This window comes from Lolium perenne, chromosome 4, assembly GCF_019359855.2.
Source record: "Lolium perenne isolate Kyuss_39 chromosome 4, Kyuss_2.0, whole genome shotgun sequence".
Taxonomy (NCBI): Eukaryota; Viridiplantae; Streptophyta; class Magnoliopsida; order Poales; family Poaceae; genus Lolium; species Lolium perenne.
The window spans coordinates 249,340,464-249,355,903 of record NC_067247.2 but is presented as its reverse complement, the minus strand read 5'-3'; the positions used below and the strand labels follow the sequence as shown (position 1 = coordinate 249,355,903).

General features: G+C 44.6%; 1 protein-coding gene across 1 annotated transcript; it reads right to left on the bottom strand.

Annotated features, from left to right (window-relative positions):
• Nucleotides 1-10,457: 10,457 nt before the first annotated feature.
• Nucleotides 10,458-14,490, bottom strand: LOC127332318 (uncharacterized). Its single transcript, XM_071829373.1, has 5 exons — nt 13,998-14,490; nt 13,248-13,358; nt 12,058-12,813; nt 11,503-11,850; nt 10,458-11,412 (listed from the first exon to the last, which is right to left on the bottom strand). The coding sequence occupies exons 1-5, from the start codon at nt 14,488-14,490 to the stop codon at nt 10,817-10,819; spliced, it is 2,304 nt and encodes a 767-aa protein (XP_071685474.1). The 3' UTR covers nt 10,458-10,816.
• Nucleotides 14,491-15,440: the final 950 nt, after the last annotated feature.

Here is a 15,440-nt window from a genome sequence, read left to right as displayed (position 1 = left end):
GGGGGAGGAGTCCCAAGTGGACTCCCCCTTAGGGGGCCGGCCACCCCCCCATATGGGAGGTGGAACTCCCACCTCTAGTGGGAGTCCTAGCTTGGCTAGGTTTCCCCTCCATATGGAAGGTTTTTGGTTCGGGTCTTATTCGAAGACTTGGATACCAACACTTGGGGTTCCACCTATATAATGAGGGGCATAGGGGAGGGGGCCGGCCACACCAAAGCCACAAGTTGGCCGCACCCCCTTGAGGCCGGCCACCCCCTCCCAAACCCTAGCCGCCCCCCTCTCCTCCATATCTCCCGCGTACCTTTAGCGAAGCTCCGCCGGAGTTCTCCACCGCCACCGACACCAAGCCGTCGTGCTGTCGGATTCAAGAGGAGCTACTACTTCCGCTGCCCGCTGGAACGGGAGGTGGACGTCGTCTTCATCAACAATCGAACGTGTGACCGAGTACGGAGGTGCTGCCCGTTCGTGGCGCCGGAACCGATCGTGATCAAGATCTTCTACGCGCTTTTGCAAGCGGCAAGTGAACGTCTACCGCAGCAACAAGAGCCTCCTCTTGTAGGCTTTGGAATCTCTTCAAGGGTGAGACTCGATACCCCCTCGTTGCTACCGTCTTCTAGATTGCATCTTGGCTTGGATTGCGTGTTCGCGGTAGGAAATTTTTTGTTTTCTATGCAACGTTATCCTACAATGGTATCAGAGCCGTGTCTATGCATAGATGGTTGCACGAGTAGAACACAATGGTTTTGTGGGCGTTGATGCTCTTGTTATCTTTAGTTTGAGTACTTTGCATCTTTGTGGCATAGTGGGATGAAGCGGCTCGGACTAACTTTACATGACCGCGTTCATGAGACTTGTTCCTCGTTCGACATGCAACTTGTATTGCATAAGAGGCTTTGCGGGTGTCTGTCTCTCCTACTATAGTGAAGATTCAATTTACTCTTCTATTGAAAACATTAGTATCAACGTTGTGGTTCATGTTCGTAGGTAGATTAGATCTCTCTCGAAAACCCTAAACCACGTAAAATATGCAAACCAAATTAGAGACGTCTAACTTGTTTTTGCAGGGTTTGGTGATGTGATATGGCCATAATGTGATGATGAATATGTATGAGATGATCATTATTGTATTGTGGCAACCGGCAGGAGCCTTATGGTTGTCTTTAAATTTCATGTTGAGTAGTATTTCAAAGTAGTTGTAATAGTTGCTACATGGAGGACAATCATGAAGACGGCGCCATTGACCTTGACGCTACGCCGACGATGATGGAGATCATGCCCGAAGATGATGGAGATCATGTCTGTGCTTTGGAGATGAAGATCAAAGGCACAAAGACATAAAGGGCCATATCATATCACATATGAACTGCATGTGATGTTAATCCTTTTATGCATCTTATTTTGCTTAGATCGCGACGGTAGCATTATAAGATGATCCCTCACTAAAATCTCAAGATAATACAGTGTTCATCCTTAGTAGCACCGTTGCCAAGACTTGTCGTTTCGAAGCATCTCGTGATGATCGGGTGTGATAGAATCAACAAGTGCATACAACGGGTGCAAGACAGTTTTGCACATGCGGATACTAAGGTGGCCTTGACGATCCTAGCATGTACAGACATGGTCTCGGAACACGTGATACCGAAAGGTAGAGCATGAACCATATGGTTGATATGATGAACACTTTGAGTGTTCGCCATTGAAATCACACCTTGTCTCGTGATGATCGGACATAGGTGCGGTGGATTTGGTTCGTGTGATCACTAAGACAATGCGAGGGATATTGTTTTGAGTGGGAGTTCACCTAGATTTTTAATTATGTTGAATTAAAATTTGAACTCAATTTGTCATAAACTTAGTCTAAACTTTTGCAAATATATGTTGTAGAGATGGCGTCCCCAATCAATTTTAATCAGTTCCTAGAGAAAGAGAAACTTAAGAGCAACGGTAGCAACTTCACCGACTGGTTCCGTCATGTGAGGATCTTCCTCTTTGGCGGAAATCTGCAATATGTGCTTGATGCACCGCTAGGTGACCCTCCTGCAGAAACTGAAACCGATGAAGTAAAAGCTGTTTACGAGACTCGGAAAATTCGGTACTCTCAAGTTCGGTGTGCCATCTGTGCGATGCGGAATCCGATCTTCAAAAACGTTTTGAGCACCACGATCCTCATGAGTTGATGAAAGAGCTGAAAGCTATTTTTGAGACTCATGCGGCCGTGGAATGCTATGAAGGATCGAAACAATTCTTTAGCTGCATGATGGAAGAAGGCAGCTCCGTTAGTGAGCACATGCTCACCATGACCGGGCATGCCTCAGTGACTTGGGAATAGTGATTCCTAACAGACTGGGGATTAATCGTGTCCTTCAATCACTGCCACCAAGTTACAAGAACTTTGTGATGAACTACAATATGCAGAACATGAACAAGGAGTTACCTGAACTCTTTGGCATGCTAAAAGCTGCTGAGATTGAGATCAAGAAAGAGCACCAAGTGTTGATGGTCAACAAGACCACCAGTTTCAAGAAACAGGGCAAGTCTAAGGGAAAATTCAAGAAGGGTGGCAAGAAAGCTGCCACGCCTCCTATGAAACCTAAGAACGGCCCTAAGCCCGATCTTTGAGTGCTATTATCGCAAGGAGAAGGGACACCGGAAGCGTAATTGCTCCAAGTATCCGGCTGATCCGAAGAGCGGCCTTGTCAAGAAGAAGAAAGAAGGTATATCGATATACATGTTATAGATGTTTATCTCACCGGTTCTCGTTCTAGTACACAGGTATTTGATACTGGTTCGGTTGCTCATATCTGTAACTCGAAACAGGAACTAAAGAATAAACGAAGACTACTGAAAGATGAAGTGACGATGCGCGTTGGAAATGGATCCAAAGTCGATGTGATCGCTGTCGGCACACTTCCTCTACATCTACCTTCGGGATTAGTTTTAAGCCTAAATAATTGTTATTTTGTACCCGCGTTGAGCATGAACATTATATCTGGATCTTGTTTAATGCAAGACGGTTATTCATTCAAGTCTGAGAATAATGGTTGTTCTATTTTTATGAATAATATCTTTTATGGTCGAGCACCACAAAAGAATGGCTTATTTCTGTTAGATCTCGATAGTAGTGATACGCATATACATAACATTGATGCTAAGAGAATTAAATTGAATGATAATTCTACTTATATGTGGCACTGTCGTCTTGGTCATATTGGAGTGAAACGCATGAAGAAACTACATACTGATGGATTACTTGAATCACTTGACTTTGAGTCACTTGATAGATGCGAAGCATGTCTAATGGGAAAAATGACAAAGACTCCATTTTCTGGTATGATGGAGCGAGCTACCGACTTATTGGAAATCATACATACCGATGTGTGTGGACCAATGAGCGTAGCATCGCGCGGTGGTTATCGTTATGTTCTAACCTTCACAGATGATCTGAGTAGATATGGGTATATCTATTTCATGAAACATAAATCCGAAACTTTTGAGAAGTTTAAGGAATTCCAAAGTGAAGTAGAAAATCAACGTAACAAGAAGATCAAATTTCTACGATCTGATCGTGGAGGTGAATATCTGAGTTATGAGTTTGGCATGCATTTAAAGAAATGCGGAATACTTTCACAATTGACACCGCCGGGAACACCTCAACGAAACGGTGTGTCCGAACGTCGTAATCGAACTCTCTTAGATATGGTTCGTTCTATGATGTCTCTTACTGATTTGCCGTTATCATTTTGGAGTTATGCATTAGAGACGGCCGTTCACTTTAAATAGAGCACCATCAAAATCCGTAGAAACGACACCGTATGAATTATGGTTTAATAAGAAACCTAAGCTGTCGTTCCTGAAAGTTTGGGGTTGCGAAGCCTATGTAAAGAAGTTACAACCGGACAAGCTAGAACCCAAAGCGGAGAAATGTGTCTTCATAGGATACCCTAAGGAAACTATAGGGTATACTTTCTATCACAAATCCGAAGGCAAAATCTTTGTTGCTAAGAACGGAACCTTTCTTGAGAAAGAATTTCTCACTAAAGAAGTGACTGGAAGAAAAGTAGAACTCGATGAGATTGATGAATCTATACTCGTTGATCAGAGTAGCGCGATGGGAAGTTGTACCGATCACTGTCTACACCGGCAACAGAGGAAGCTAATGATAATGATCATGAAACTTCGAACGAGGAAACTACTGAACCTCGCAGATCGACAAGGGAACGTACCACTCCTGATTGGTATGATCCTTGTCTAAATGTCATGATTGTGGATAACAATGATGAGGACCCTGCAACGTATGAAGAAGCGATGATGAGCCCAGATTCCAACAAATGGCAAGAAGCCATGAAATCCGAAATGGGATCCATGTATGATAACAAAGTATGGACTTTGGTAGACTTACCTGATAGCCGAAAGGCTGTCGAGAATAAATGGATCTTCAAGAGAAAAACAGATGCAGATGGTAATATTACTGTCTATAAAGCTCGACTTGTCGCAAAGGGTTTCCGACAAATTCAAGGAGTTGACTACGATGAGACTTTCTCACCTGTAGCGAAGCTAAAATCTGTGAGGATTTTGTTAGCAATAGCTGCATTTTTCGATTATGAGATTTGGCAGATGGATGTCAAAACGGCGTTCCTTAATGTTGACATTGAGGAAGAGTTGTATATGGTACAACCCAAAGGTTTTGTCGATCCTAAAAATGCTGACAAAGTATGCAAACTTCAGCGTTCAATCTATGGACTGAAGCAAGCATCAAGAAGTTGGAACCGACGCTTTGATAAGGTGATCAAAGACTTCGGGTTTATACGATGTCATGGAGAGGCCTGTATTTACAAGAAAGTGAGTGGGAGCTCTGTAGCATTCCTGATATTATATGTAGATGACATATTATTGATCGGGAATGATATAGAACTATTAAGCAGTGTTAAAGGTTATTTGAATAATAGTTTTTCAAAGAAAGACCTTGGTGAAGCATCGTATATATTAGGCATCAAGATTTATAGAGATAGATCAAGACGCCTAATAGGGCTATCACAGAGTACATATCTGGACAAGATTCTAAAGAAGTTTAGAATGGACGAAAGTAAGAAAGGGTTCTTACCTATGTTACCAGGCAAAGTCTTGAGTAAGACTCAAGGACCGGCTACTGACAGAAGAAAGAGAAAGGATGAGTAAAATCCCCTATGCCTCGTGATGGGATCTATCATGTATGCCATGCTATGTACTAGACCGGATATAGCACATCTTTGTTAGTTTGACTAGCGAGATATCAAAGTGATCCAGAATGGAACAACTGGACAACGGTCAAGAATATCCTGAAGTACTTGAAAAGAACTAAGGATATGTTTCTTTGTTATGGAGGTGACCAAGAGCTCGTTGTAAGTGGTTACACCGATGCAAGTTGGAACACCGATCCCGATGACTCTAAGTCACAATCTGGGTACGTGTTTATATTGAATGGTACTGCAGATGGTGGGCAAGCTCGAAGCGGTGCACGGTGGCGAAGTCTTCAACGAGAATCGAGTACATAAGCGGCTTCAGAGGCTTCATCAGAAGCGGTATGGATGAAGAGGTTCATTGTAGAGCTCGGTGTGGTTCCTAGTGCATTGGACCCATTAATCATTTACTGTGATAACGTGGGTGCCATCGCCAATGCACAAGAGCCAAGGTCACACAAGAGGTTGAAGCATATCAAGCTGCGTTACCACTCGATTCGCGAGTACATCGAAGATGGAGAAGTAAAGATTTGCAAAGTACACACTGATCTGAATGTAGCAGATCCGTTGACTAAAGCTCTCCCTAGGGCAAAGCATGACCAACACCAGAATGCAATGGGTGTTAGGTATATTACAATGTAATCTAGATTATTGACTCTAGTGCAAGTGGGAGACTGAAGGAGATATGCCCTAGAGGCAATAATAAAATGGTTATTATTTATATCTTTATGTTTATGATATATGTTTATATATCATGCTGTAATTGTATTAACCGAAACATTAGTACATGTGTGATATGTAGACAACAAGAAGTCCCTAGTATGCCTCTTAAACTAGCTTGTTGATTAATGGATGATTAGTTTCATAATCATGAACATTGGATGTTATTAATAACAAGGTTATATCATTATATGAATGATGTAATGGACACACCCAATTAAGCGTAGCATAAGATCTCGTCATTAAGTTATTTGCTATAAGCTTTTGATACATAGTTACCTAGTCCTTATGACCATGAGATCATGTAAATCACTTATACCGGAAAGGTACTTTGATTACACCAAACACCACTGCGTAAATGGGTGGCTATAAAGGTGGGATTAAGTATCCGGAAAGTATAAGTTGAGGCATATGGATCAACGATTGGGATTTGTCCATCCCGATGACGGATAGATATACTCTGGGCCCTCTCGGTGGAATGTCGTCTAATGTCTTGCAAGCATATGAATGAGTTCATAAGAGACCACATACCACGGTACGAGTAAAGAGTACTTGTCAGGAGACGAGGTTGAACAAGGTATAGAGTGATACCGAAGATCAAACCTCGGACAAGTAAAATATCGCGTGACAAAGGGAATTGGTATTGTATGTGAATGGTTCATTCGATCACTAAAGTCATCGTTGAATATGTGGGAGCCATTATGGATCTCCAGATCCCGCTATTGGTTATTGGTCGAGTGAGTACTCAACCATGTCCGCATAGTTGAAGAACCGTAGGGTGACACAATTAAAGTTGGATGTTGAAATGGTAGTACTTGAATATGGACTGGAGTTCAAAAATTTGTTCGGAGTCCCGGATGAGATCCCGGACATCACGAGGAGTTAAGGAATGGTCCGGAGAATAAGATTCATATATAGGATGTCATTTTATGTGAATTAAAATGTCGCGGAAGGTTCTATGGAAGGTTCTAGAAGGTTCTAGAAAAGTCCGGAAGAAACCACCAAGGAAGGTGGAGTCCACATGGGACTCCACCTCCATAGCCGGCCAACCCTAGTGGGGGAGGAGTCCCAAGTGGACTCCCCCTTAGGGGGCCGGCCACCCCCCCCCCCATATGGGAGGTGGAACTCCCACCTCTAGTGGGAGTCCTAGCTTGGCTAGGTTTCCCCTCCATATGGAAGGTTTTTGGTTCGGGTCTTATTCGAAGACTTGGATACCAACACTTGGGGTTCCACCTATATAATGAGGGGCATAGGGGAGGGGGCCGGCCACACCAAAGCCACAAATTGGCCGCACCCCCTTGAGGCCGGCCACCCCCTCCCAAACCCTAGCCGCCCCCTCTCCTCCATATCTCCCGCGTAGCTTTAGCGAAGCTCCGCCGGAGTTCTCCACCGCCACCGACACCACGCCGTCGTGCTGTCGGATTCAAGAGGAGCTACTACTTCCGCTGCCCGCTGGAACGGGAGGTGGACGTCGTCTTCATCAACAACCGAACGTATGACCGAGTACGGAGGTGCTGCCCGTTCGTGGCGCCGGAACCGATCGTGATCAAGATCTTCTACGCGTTTTTGCAAGCGGCAAGTGAACGTCTACCGCAGCAACAAGAGCCTCCTCTTGTAGGCTTTGGAATCTCTTCAAGGGTGAGACTCGATACCCCCTCGTTGCTACCGTCTTCTAGATTGCATCTTGGCTTGGATTGCGTGTTCGCGGTAGGAATTTTTTTTTTCTATGCAACGTTATCCTACAAAAGATGCTATAATGCATAGTATGAGGTGCAATCGCCCCGAGTGTAACCTAACCCCGATGATTTAGGATTGGGTGAGTTGTAAATATTTCTTTAGGGTGTGTTGCACTTTTAGGATGGTTCTCAAAGAAGGTTCTTATTAGGGTTTGGTTATATTAATATCATAAACAAGTGGTATAAGGCATTATAAAAAATCATACACACGGGAATAGTGTTTGCATAATAAGTAAAGAGTATTTGTCAGTTTTAAGTCTTATAGTGCATGGTTGATGATTACTTATTTTATACCTCAAAAGAATAACTTTTGAAGAACATGTTATTTAAGAAATAATAAGTATTAAAAGTAAGAACTATGTGTTTCTATGGTTTGCTTGATATTTACGTCAAAAGAGTAAAACAAGTTTAATAAAGAAAAAGAACTACTGCAATTAGGGGCTATGTGCTTCTAGAGTTTACTATTGGATTCGTCTAATTCACTACTAGGGGCTAGTTGGTTCTTAAGTAGAATGGGTATATATGCAACAAGTATTGGCAGATTTATGACTATGGTTGATCATAGGTATCATATCAAAGGATGGTTATCAAGGCGGTGCCATGAGTTAAACATTGTAACATCCCAAATTTTAAAACAAAGAAGAAAATGAAATTCACTTATTTCAAATTTTGGAGCCAACAAAAACTTTATTTTAATAAATCAAGATGCATAGTGCTCATGCATGTATGAGATGATCTTTTCCATGATTGTTTGTTTGTTGTTTTGAAAATGACCTTAAACCCTAAACCCTACCCTTTTTCCCCAAAACCAAGGAGGATAAATTAAGAAGAAAATAAAAATAAAAGAGAAAGCATATGTAAGCATTATAGCCCTATTTGCAATTCTTGACCTTGGCCCTAGTTACTTTACCCCATGGTTTTGAACCATTGTTAGACCCCTCTAAACCCTAAACCATGATCATTTAGATCAAAGAGAAACAAATAAGAAAAAGAGAAGATGCAAATAGCTTCACATATGAGGCTATGGCTATTTTTGTAAAACTTTAACCTAGGCCTTTCTACCTTGTTTAGATGATTGGAAAACACTAATAAACCCTACCTAGTACTTAATAAATCAAATCCAAGGTGAAACAAAAGAAAATAAAAATAAAAGAAAAATGTCCATAGAGGCATATGAGAGGAAATGGCCAAAAATATGAATTTGAGAATTTGACCCTAAGACTTGGTATGAATGGTTGGAACACTACCCTATACCATTTCAACACTCAACAACATCAATTGGATCAAGAAAAATCAAATCAAAAATAAAAGAAATGAAAATTCCAAATTGCATGTGATAATGGTCACTTGTGCCATTTTTAACATCTTACCCACTTTGAGCCCTTGTATTAAGAGATTTTCAAACAAAACCCTCACAACTCCTTGCACCTCATCCAAGACCTCATCAAGGTGAACAACTTTGGTGTTTACCACTTTGACCAGATCATTGACCATTGCTCAAAATAGTCAAGCCAAGATGCTATGTGGAAACAAATTCTAGATTCCCCCACTTTTAAGAAATTTCACCAAACCTCTCCAAATTTCAAACCAATGCCACACATTGTTACCCAACATCATATAGAAGACATCCATGCAGAATTTTGGCCAAAATTAAACACAAGAGAGACAAGTGCATGAGACATGAGTAGTTCACATAGAGTAAAATAGAAGTACAAGTCACTTTATCCCCCACTTTTCACTTTTCCTCCCTCTCTCTCTTGCCATCTTTGAGAGTACACTTGTACCCTAAAGGCACATCAATGAAATGACCTAACCTTGTATGCTCATCATCACACCAAATCATGCCAAGGACAATGCATGAGCCACATACACTTTTCACTTTAATCAATGGTGCACACTCTAGCCTTCCCCAACCCTGCTCACTAGGCCACCCAAGCAGTGATGGCGAGGACGCTTATTGAAGCAGGGGCTCGTCGCAGAAGCAGGCCTCACCGTCTCCCACCACAGAAGAACAACGGGGCCACTCAGCGGCGATAGTCTGACGTGGCGTCGACACGCCAGGCTAGAAGAAGACCCCTGCCTACCTCCAGATTCGTAGGTGATGGCACCATCCTTCCTCTTCTCCTCGCCTCCATGGCCGGCCAAAGGAGGAAGAGATAGCAGCCCAGCATCCAAAATCCAGGGGTAGCAGAGCTGGATCTTATACACGGAGATCCCTGGGGTGGCGAATCTCACCGTCTCCGACCACCGGAGCTCGAGAAGACGCAGCCACGAGCACATGATGCTCAAGATCTGATCCAGACGATCTTGAACCCTACTCCAAACTACCGGCATATAGCCGAAACCTAAAAAACTAATCCTAGCATCTACTCCGGCACCCCTCCTTCGCCATCTCCTGCCGGAAAAGCCGCCGGAGGAGGCTCGGGAGCGGCCCGGCCTCTCTCTAGAGACTGTCAAGGAAGGGGGGAGGAGAGAGAAAGGAAAGGGGAAAGTGAGAGCCCCCTCATGTAGTGTAATAGACCGCTGGGTTAACACGCTGATGCAAAGGAAGAGAGACAAATTTTTATTTCATTTTGACGTTACTGGGCCCCACATAGCAGATATTTGGAACAATGTTATACACTGGAGTGCGAATGGCAATTTGGCTATGATGCCAAAAGTCAGTGATGTGGCAAATTTAGCATTTGACAAGCTGTCGCTGCTCTAGTTAACCTAACATGGCACATCACTTCACTTGTTTGAAAGGAAAATAATGAATAAGCTAAGCTTGCCAATACTCTTATGTAAAGTTTTAGGCCTAATAAATATCAAATTTATGTCTTGTCATTTTTACTATTAAACGGTACAAAAGAAATGACAATGACTCCATGCCATTTGAATTTGATTTACTTGTGAATTTCAAAATATGAAAAGTTATTCATGGCACCGTAGCAACACATGGCTATCCTGCTAGTAAGGTTAGGATTACAATGTTGTTTCATACGGTTTAAACCAACCGTTAGCTAATCCTATCTCTAACAGGCATTTCCATCCGTTTCAAATACTCTCCCCGTTCCCCTACTGTAAGACTTTTTAGCTATTCACTTATTTTAATTCATGTCTAGCTCACTTTTATTATATAGATTCACTCACTTTGATTCATATCTAATCTACTTTGGAAAATATAAAATGTTCTTCTATATCTGCGAACGGAGAGGATATAAAAGGTGGCATCTCCTCAATCTGCTGCACAACACCGAACATTGTAGGCCTCAAGTTAGCGTCTTCACTACAGCAACGTATGGCGAGCTGCAGGAATGGCCGCGCGGATTCAAAGAACAGTGGTGGTGCGAGTTTGTCGACCGCCTCCCACATCCGGTAGGCGGGAGTAAGGGAACGTGCCAACCGTGGCAAATCCACTGCCTCTTTAAGGTATGTTTTAACCGGAGCCTTGCCGGTGAGAAGCTCCAGTAGTAGCACACCAAAGCTGTACACATCGGTTTTCTGAGAGACCCGCCTATGGTTGGTGACCTCAGGCGCATGGTAGCCTGAGGCATTGGAGAACTTACCAAGTGTTATCAGGCCGTGCTCTGACACGCGTGCATCGTGGGTGCCGGTGAGCAGGATATTAGAAGACTTGATGTTACCATGGCAGCTTGATGGTCCGGCTGAGTGGATGTGCGCCACACCACGGGCAGCATCAAGCGAGATGGCTAACCGCTGCTCCCAGTTCAGAGGATCTAGGCCATAGACTCTGATACCTAGATAGTAGATACACACATCACGGATTAGCATCAAAAGAATTACTAGAAAATGGGTAAAAGCAAACATATACTAGCACTGTACAGTACCGTGGAGAGCTTTTTCTAGGCTAGACATGGGGAAGTTATCGTACAGTAGAAGAACCTCATTCTTGACATGGAAATACGCCCGTAGTGGCACGATGTGCTCGCTCTGAATGGCGCCAATCATCGTGACACGCTTCTCAAACTCCCGCTTTGACAAGTCCACTCCATCTACCCTCTTGACAACTAACTCCACTCCACTCTCATGCAGGGTCGTCTTGAACGTTGTCCCAACTGTACCTATGCCCAGAGCACAAGCGGGCGCCCGAAGCAAATCGTCCAGCTCTAACAAATTATCTGACGCTGTCGAGCGGAAGCGAAAAATCCCCACATAGTGGATTGTGCCACTCCTCTCTTATGATGGTGCCACTGCAGCTGGAGCTGCAATTCTCACACTTTGGTTACTAATGTTGCTTTCTTGTGATGGTTTGTATTTTCCTCCCCATGAAAACCGAGCTATCCGTTCTTGTCCCTCCTGTGGAGCATTTCTAAGTTTGCGAAGACGTTCTGCAACTTCTAACATCCCAGGACGTTTGTTGAGTTCCAACTGCAAGCATTTACCCGCCAATTTTGCAATCTCTTCGACAGTCTTTACGTCGCCTGGGATTGCAATTTCCGCATCAAACATCTCCCTAACCCTCCTAATCCCTCTTGCAAGAGATTGAGCAAAACTTTCAACCAAGCCAACCTCTCCATCCTCTGTTCTTGCTTTTTTTCTAGTAATTAATTCCAGGAGTACAACCCCAAAGCTATAAACATCACTCTTTGGTGTGATCCGACCACTGCGAACAAACAAAGGGTCCATGTAACCTATACTTCCTATCACATTTAGAGTGTATAAAGTGCTTTCCGTGTTGACTAGCCTTGATATTCCAAAGTCCGATAATTTCGCATTTAGCCTGTCGTCTAAGAGTATATTAGCAGGCTTGATATCACCATGAATAACTTGAGTATACATTTGTGAATGCATATACCACAATGCCTCCGCACATTCAATGGCAATTTTGAGTCGAGTATCTAAGGGGATGGGAGTGTTGTCCCGGTGAAGGGCGTCGCTTAAGTTCCCTTTAGTAACATACTCGGTGACCATCATTAGGGCATTTTCATCTGGGCAGTAGCCGACCAGTCTGACTACATTCTTGTGATTGATTTCACTATGGACGGTCAACTCCTTGGCAAAGTCTTCTTTTACATTGTGGATAAACCTCTTCACTGCAACAATACTTTGGTCCTCAAGAACTCCTTTGTAAACTTCTCCAAAGGAACCTTTGCCGAGCATAGTTTCGAAGTTGTTGGTAATTCTTATTACCTCATCTTCTGTGAAACATTTCACATTGTGATTGCTATGTGCAATCCACTTCGATCTATGATCCTCTTTTATTAGTTGACTTATCATATTTTCTGGACGATCCATCTTGGATGAATGGAAACAGTGACCCATGGTTAGCTTAAGTACCAGAGGAAGCAGAGGTTAGCTTAAGTACCATGTATATTTTTCACTCAAGACTTGCATAATCCCGGATTTATCCTAAACTCTAGATTGGGTAAAATCTCCTTATGGTCTGTTCACTCATGTGTTTCCTAGATAGGATCTAACATTTGTGGTCAATTGCTAAAAATGGATAAAATATTAATCTTTTCACTCATGCAAAAAGAAAAAAAATGTTGGACACATATGGGGAATCTTATCAGCAAATATCTACAACTTTGAATAATTGTAACGTTGTTATTGCTGTGAAACAAAGCCATACCTCGCAGCTCTTCTTCATCTTCTTCGGTGTCTGCTGTTTCCTCATCCGACGACTGCTGTTTCGGCACTGGCGGGACCTTCGGCAGACGGCCGCGGCCGCGCTTCTCCTGCACTGTCAACAGAGCAAAGGGAAACAGAGTTGCAATCATCTAGCCTAATTGTTTGCTGAACTCAATTATATTACCGAAAACTCTTTGCACTCTCAGTAATACACTCTTTACTTGATACTCGATCAGCTTTCAATGCATATTGTTGTGTTGGATGCGTGGATGTTTTCTTAGATAGATAGCAAGTTGTATGTATAGAGTAATGGTTGTTGGTAGGGCAGACCAAACTAAAATCTATTCGGTAAGCTCATGTAGAAGTATGTGCAAAATCCTTTTAGATACTAAAGCATTTGTAGCTGTATTTTGTTGTACTTTCCCGTACATTTGTACCTACATTTCAGTGTACTTTCCCACATTATATGGTATTGGTATCAATTAGTACGCTGTAAATGAGTCCACAAAATAAGAAGGCAACAACTTTCTGTGTGTGCAGAAACACAGTACTTAGAAAAAAATAGACCTCTCAAGTTCAGAACAAGGTTAGCTTAAGTACCATGTATATTTTTCACTCAAGACTTGCATAATCCCGGATTTATCCTAAACTCTAGATTGGGTAAAATCTTCTTATGGTCTGTTCACTCATGTGTTTCCTAGATAGGATCTAACATTTGTGGTCAATTGCTAAAAATGGATAAAATGAACACCTGATTTGTGGTCGTGGCCGGCCGTAGGTGAGCAGCTCGATCTGGAAGCAGAGGCGCCGGCGGAAGATTTATCGACGTTGCCGATTGGGGGGGGCTTGGTCGCGGCCTCGGCCTTGGAAGCGGCCGCGGTCGATCCGCGCGTGTTGACGCGATGGGTGGCGGTCGGTTCGACGGCGGCCGATTTGGCGGCCTCGGCCGCGGTCGCGGCCGCGGTCGATCTGCGCGTGTTGACGCGATGGGGGGCGGTCGGTTCGACGGAGGCGCTTGGGGCGGCCGGTGCCGATTTGCCCTTTCCGCCCGCGGCCGAGGCCGATCTGCGCGTGTTGACGCGATGGGGGGCGGTCGGTTCGACGGAGGCACTTGGGGCGGCCGGTGCCGATTTGCCCTTTCCTCGGGCAGCAGGTTTTCGGCTGGCTTTCAGCTGGCTTGCTCCTTTTGTGCCGCGGGATGCGACCTCGTTGCTTTCAGCTGGCTTGCTCCTTTTCGGTGGCATTTTCGGCTCGGTGGCGGAGGAGAGGAAGGTATTTCGACCGGTGGGCAGGGCTCGGTGGCGGAGGAGAGGAAGGTATTTCGACCGGTGGGCAGGGCTCGGTGGGCAGGGCTCGGTGGTGAAATACCCACGCGGCTGAAGGTATTTCGACCGACGGCCTCCTCTCCCCCAATGCAAAAGGGGATCTGGGTATTTCACCCGACGGCGCCTCTCTCCCCAACCAAAGTATTTCGCCCTCCCCCCGAGCGCCCCCTGCCCAGACCCAGTATGCCGCCGAAGAGGAAGGAGGTCAAGCTCGCGACGAGGACGTCGGAGCGACTCGCGGCGAGGACGTCGGAGCGATAGAAAGCAAAGAAGGACGGGCAGGACGTACTGCCCCCCACGATGCCCACCCCTATGAAGAAGACGACGGCAGGACGTTCCGCCTCCATCGATGACGGTATGCATACCTCCATCTATCCTCAGTATGTCTGTGCATCACCACCCTCGTTCGTGGCAACACATGATGCTTCTTTCTCAGAACAAAATTTATCAAAAACTAACCTTCGAATACACCTTACAGTATACACATTCGTTCAACGGGTAATAACCCAAAAGATTCGTCGACGGCACCACGCGGTGATCTGGGTCGGCACGATGCCCAAGTGGGAGAGCGCCTCACAGAAGAAGGCGATTGGGGGAAGTAGGAGGTGTCGCCGATACAAGGGTGGGATGGCAGCGGCAGGCCGGAAGCACGTGCAGAGGATCAGCCGGGACCGCTACTACATTGGGCGCGGCGAGCAAAACCCGCTGGCCGAGGACATGCACCAGAGAGTCCAAGGGACAATCTCAGACATGGCTCGGCACCTTCGACACTGCCCAGGACACGGCCATAGCGTTCGACCCCGCAGCCGTCAGGACGCACGGCGCGGCGGCCAGAACCAACTTGCTTAAGGAAGTCGGCTTGACAGGCA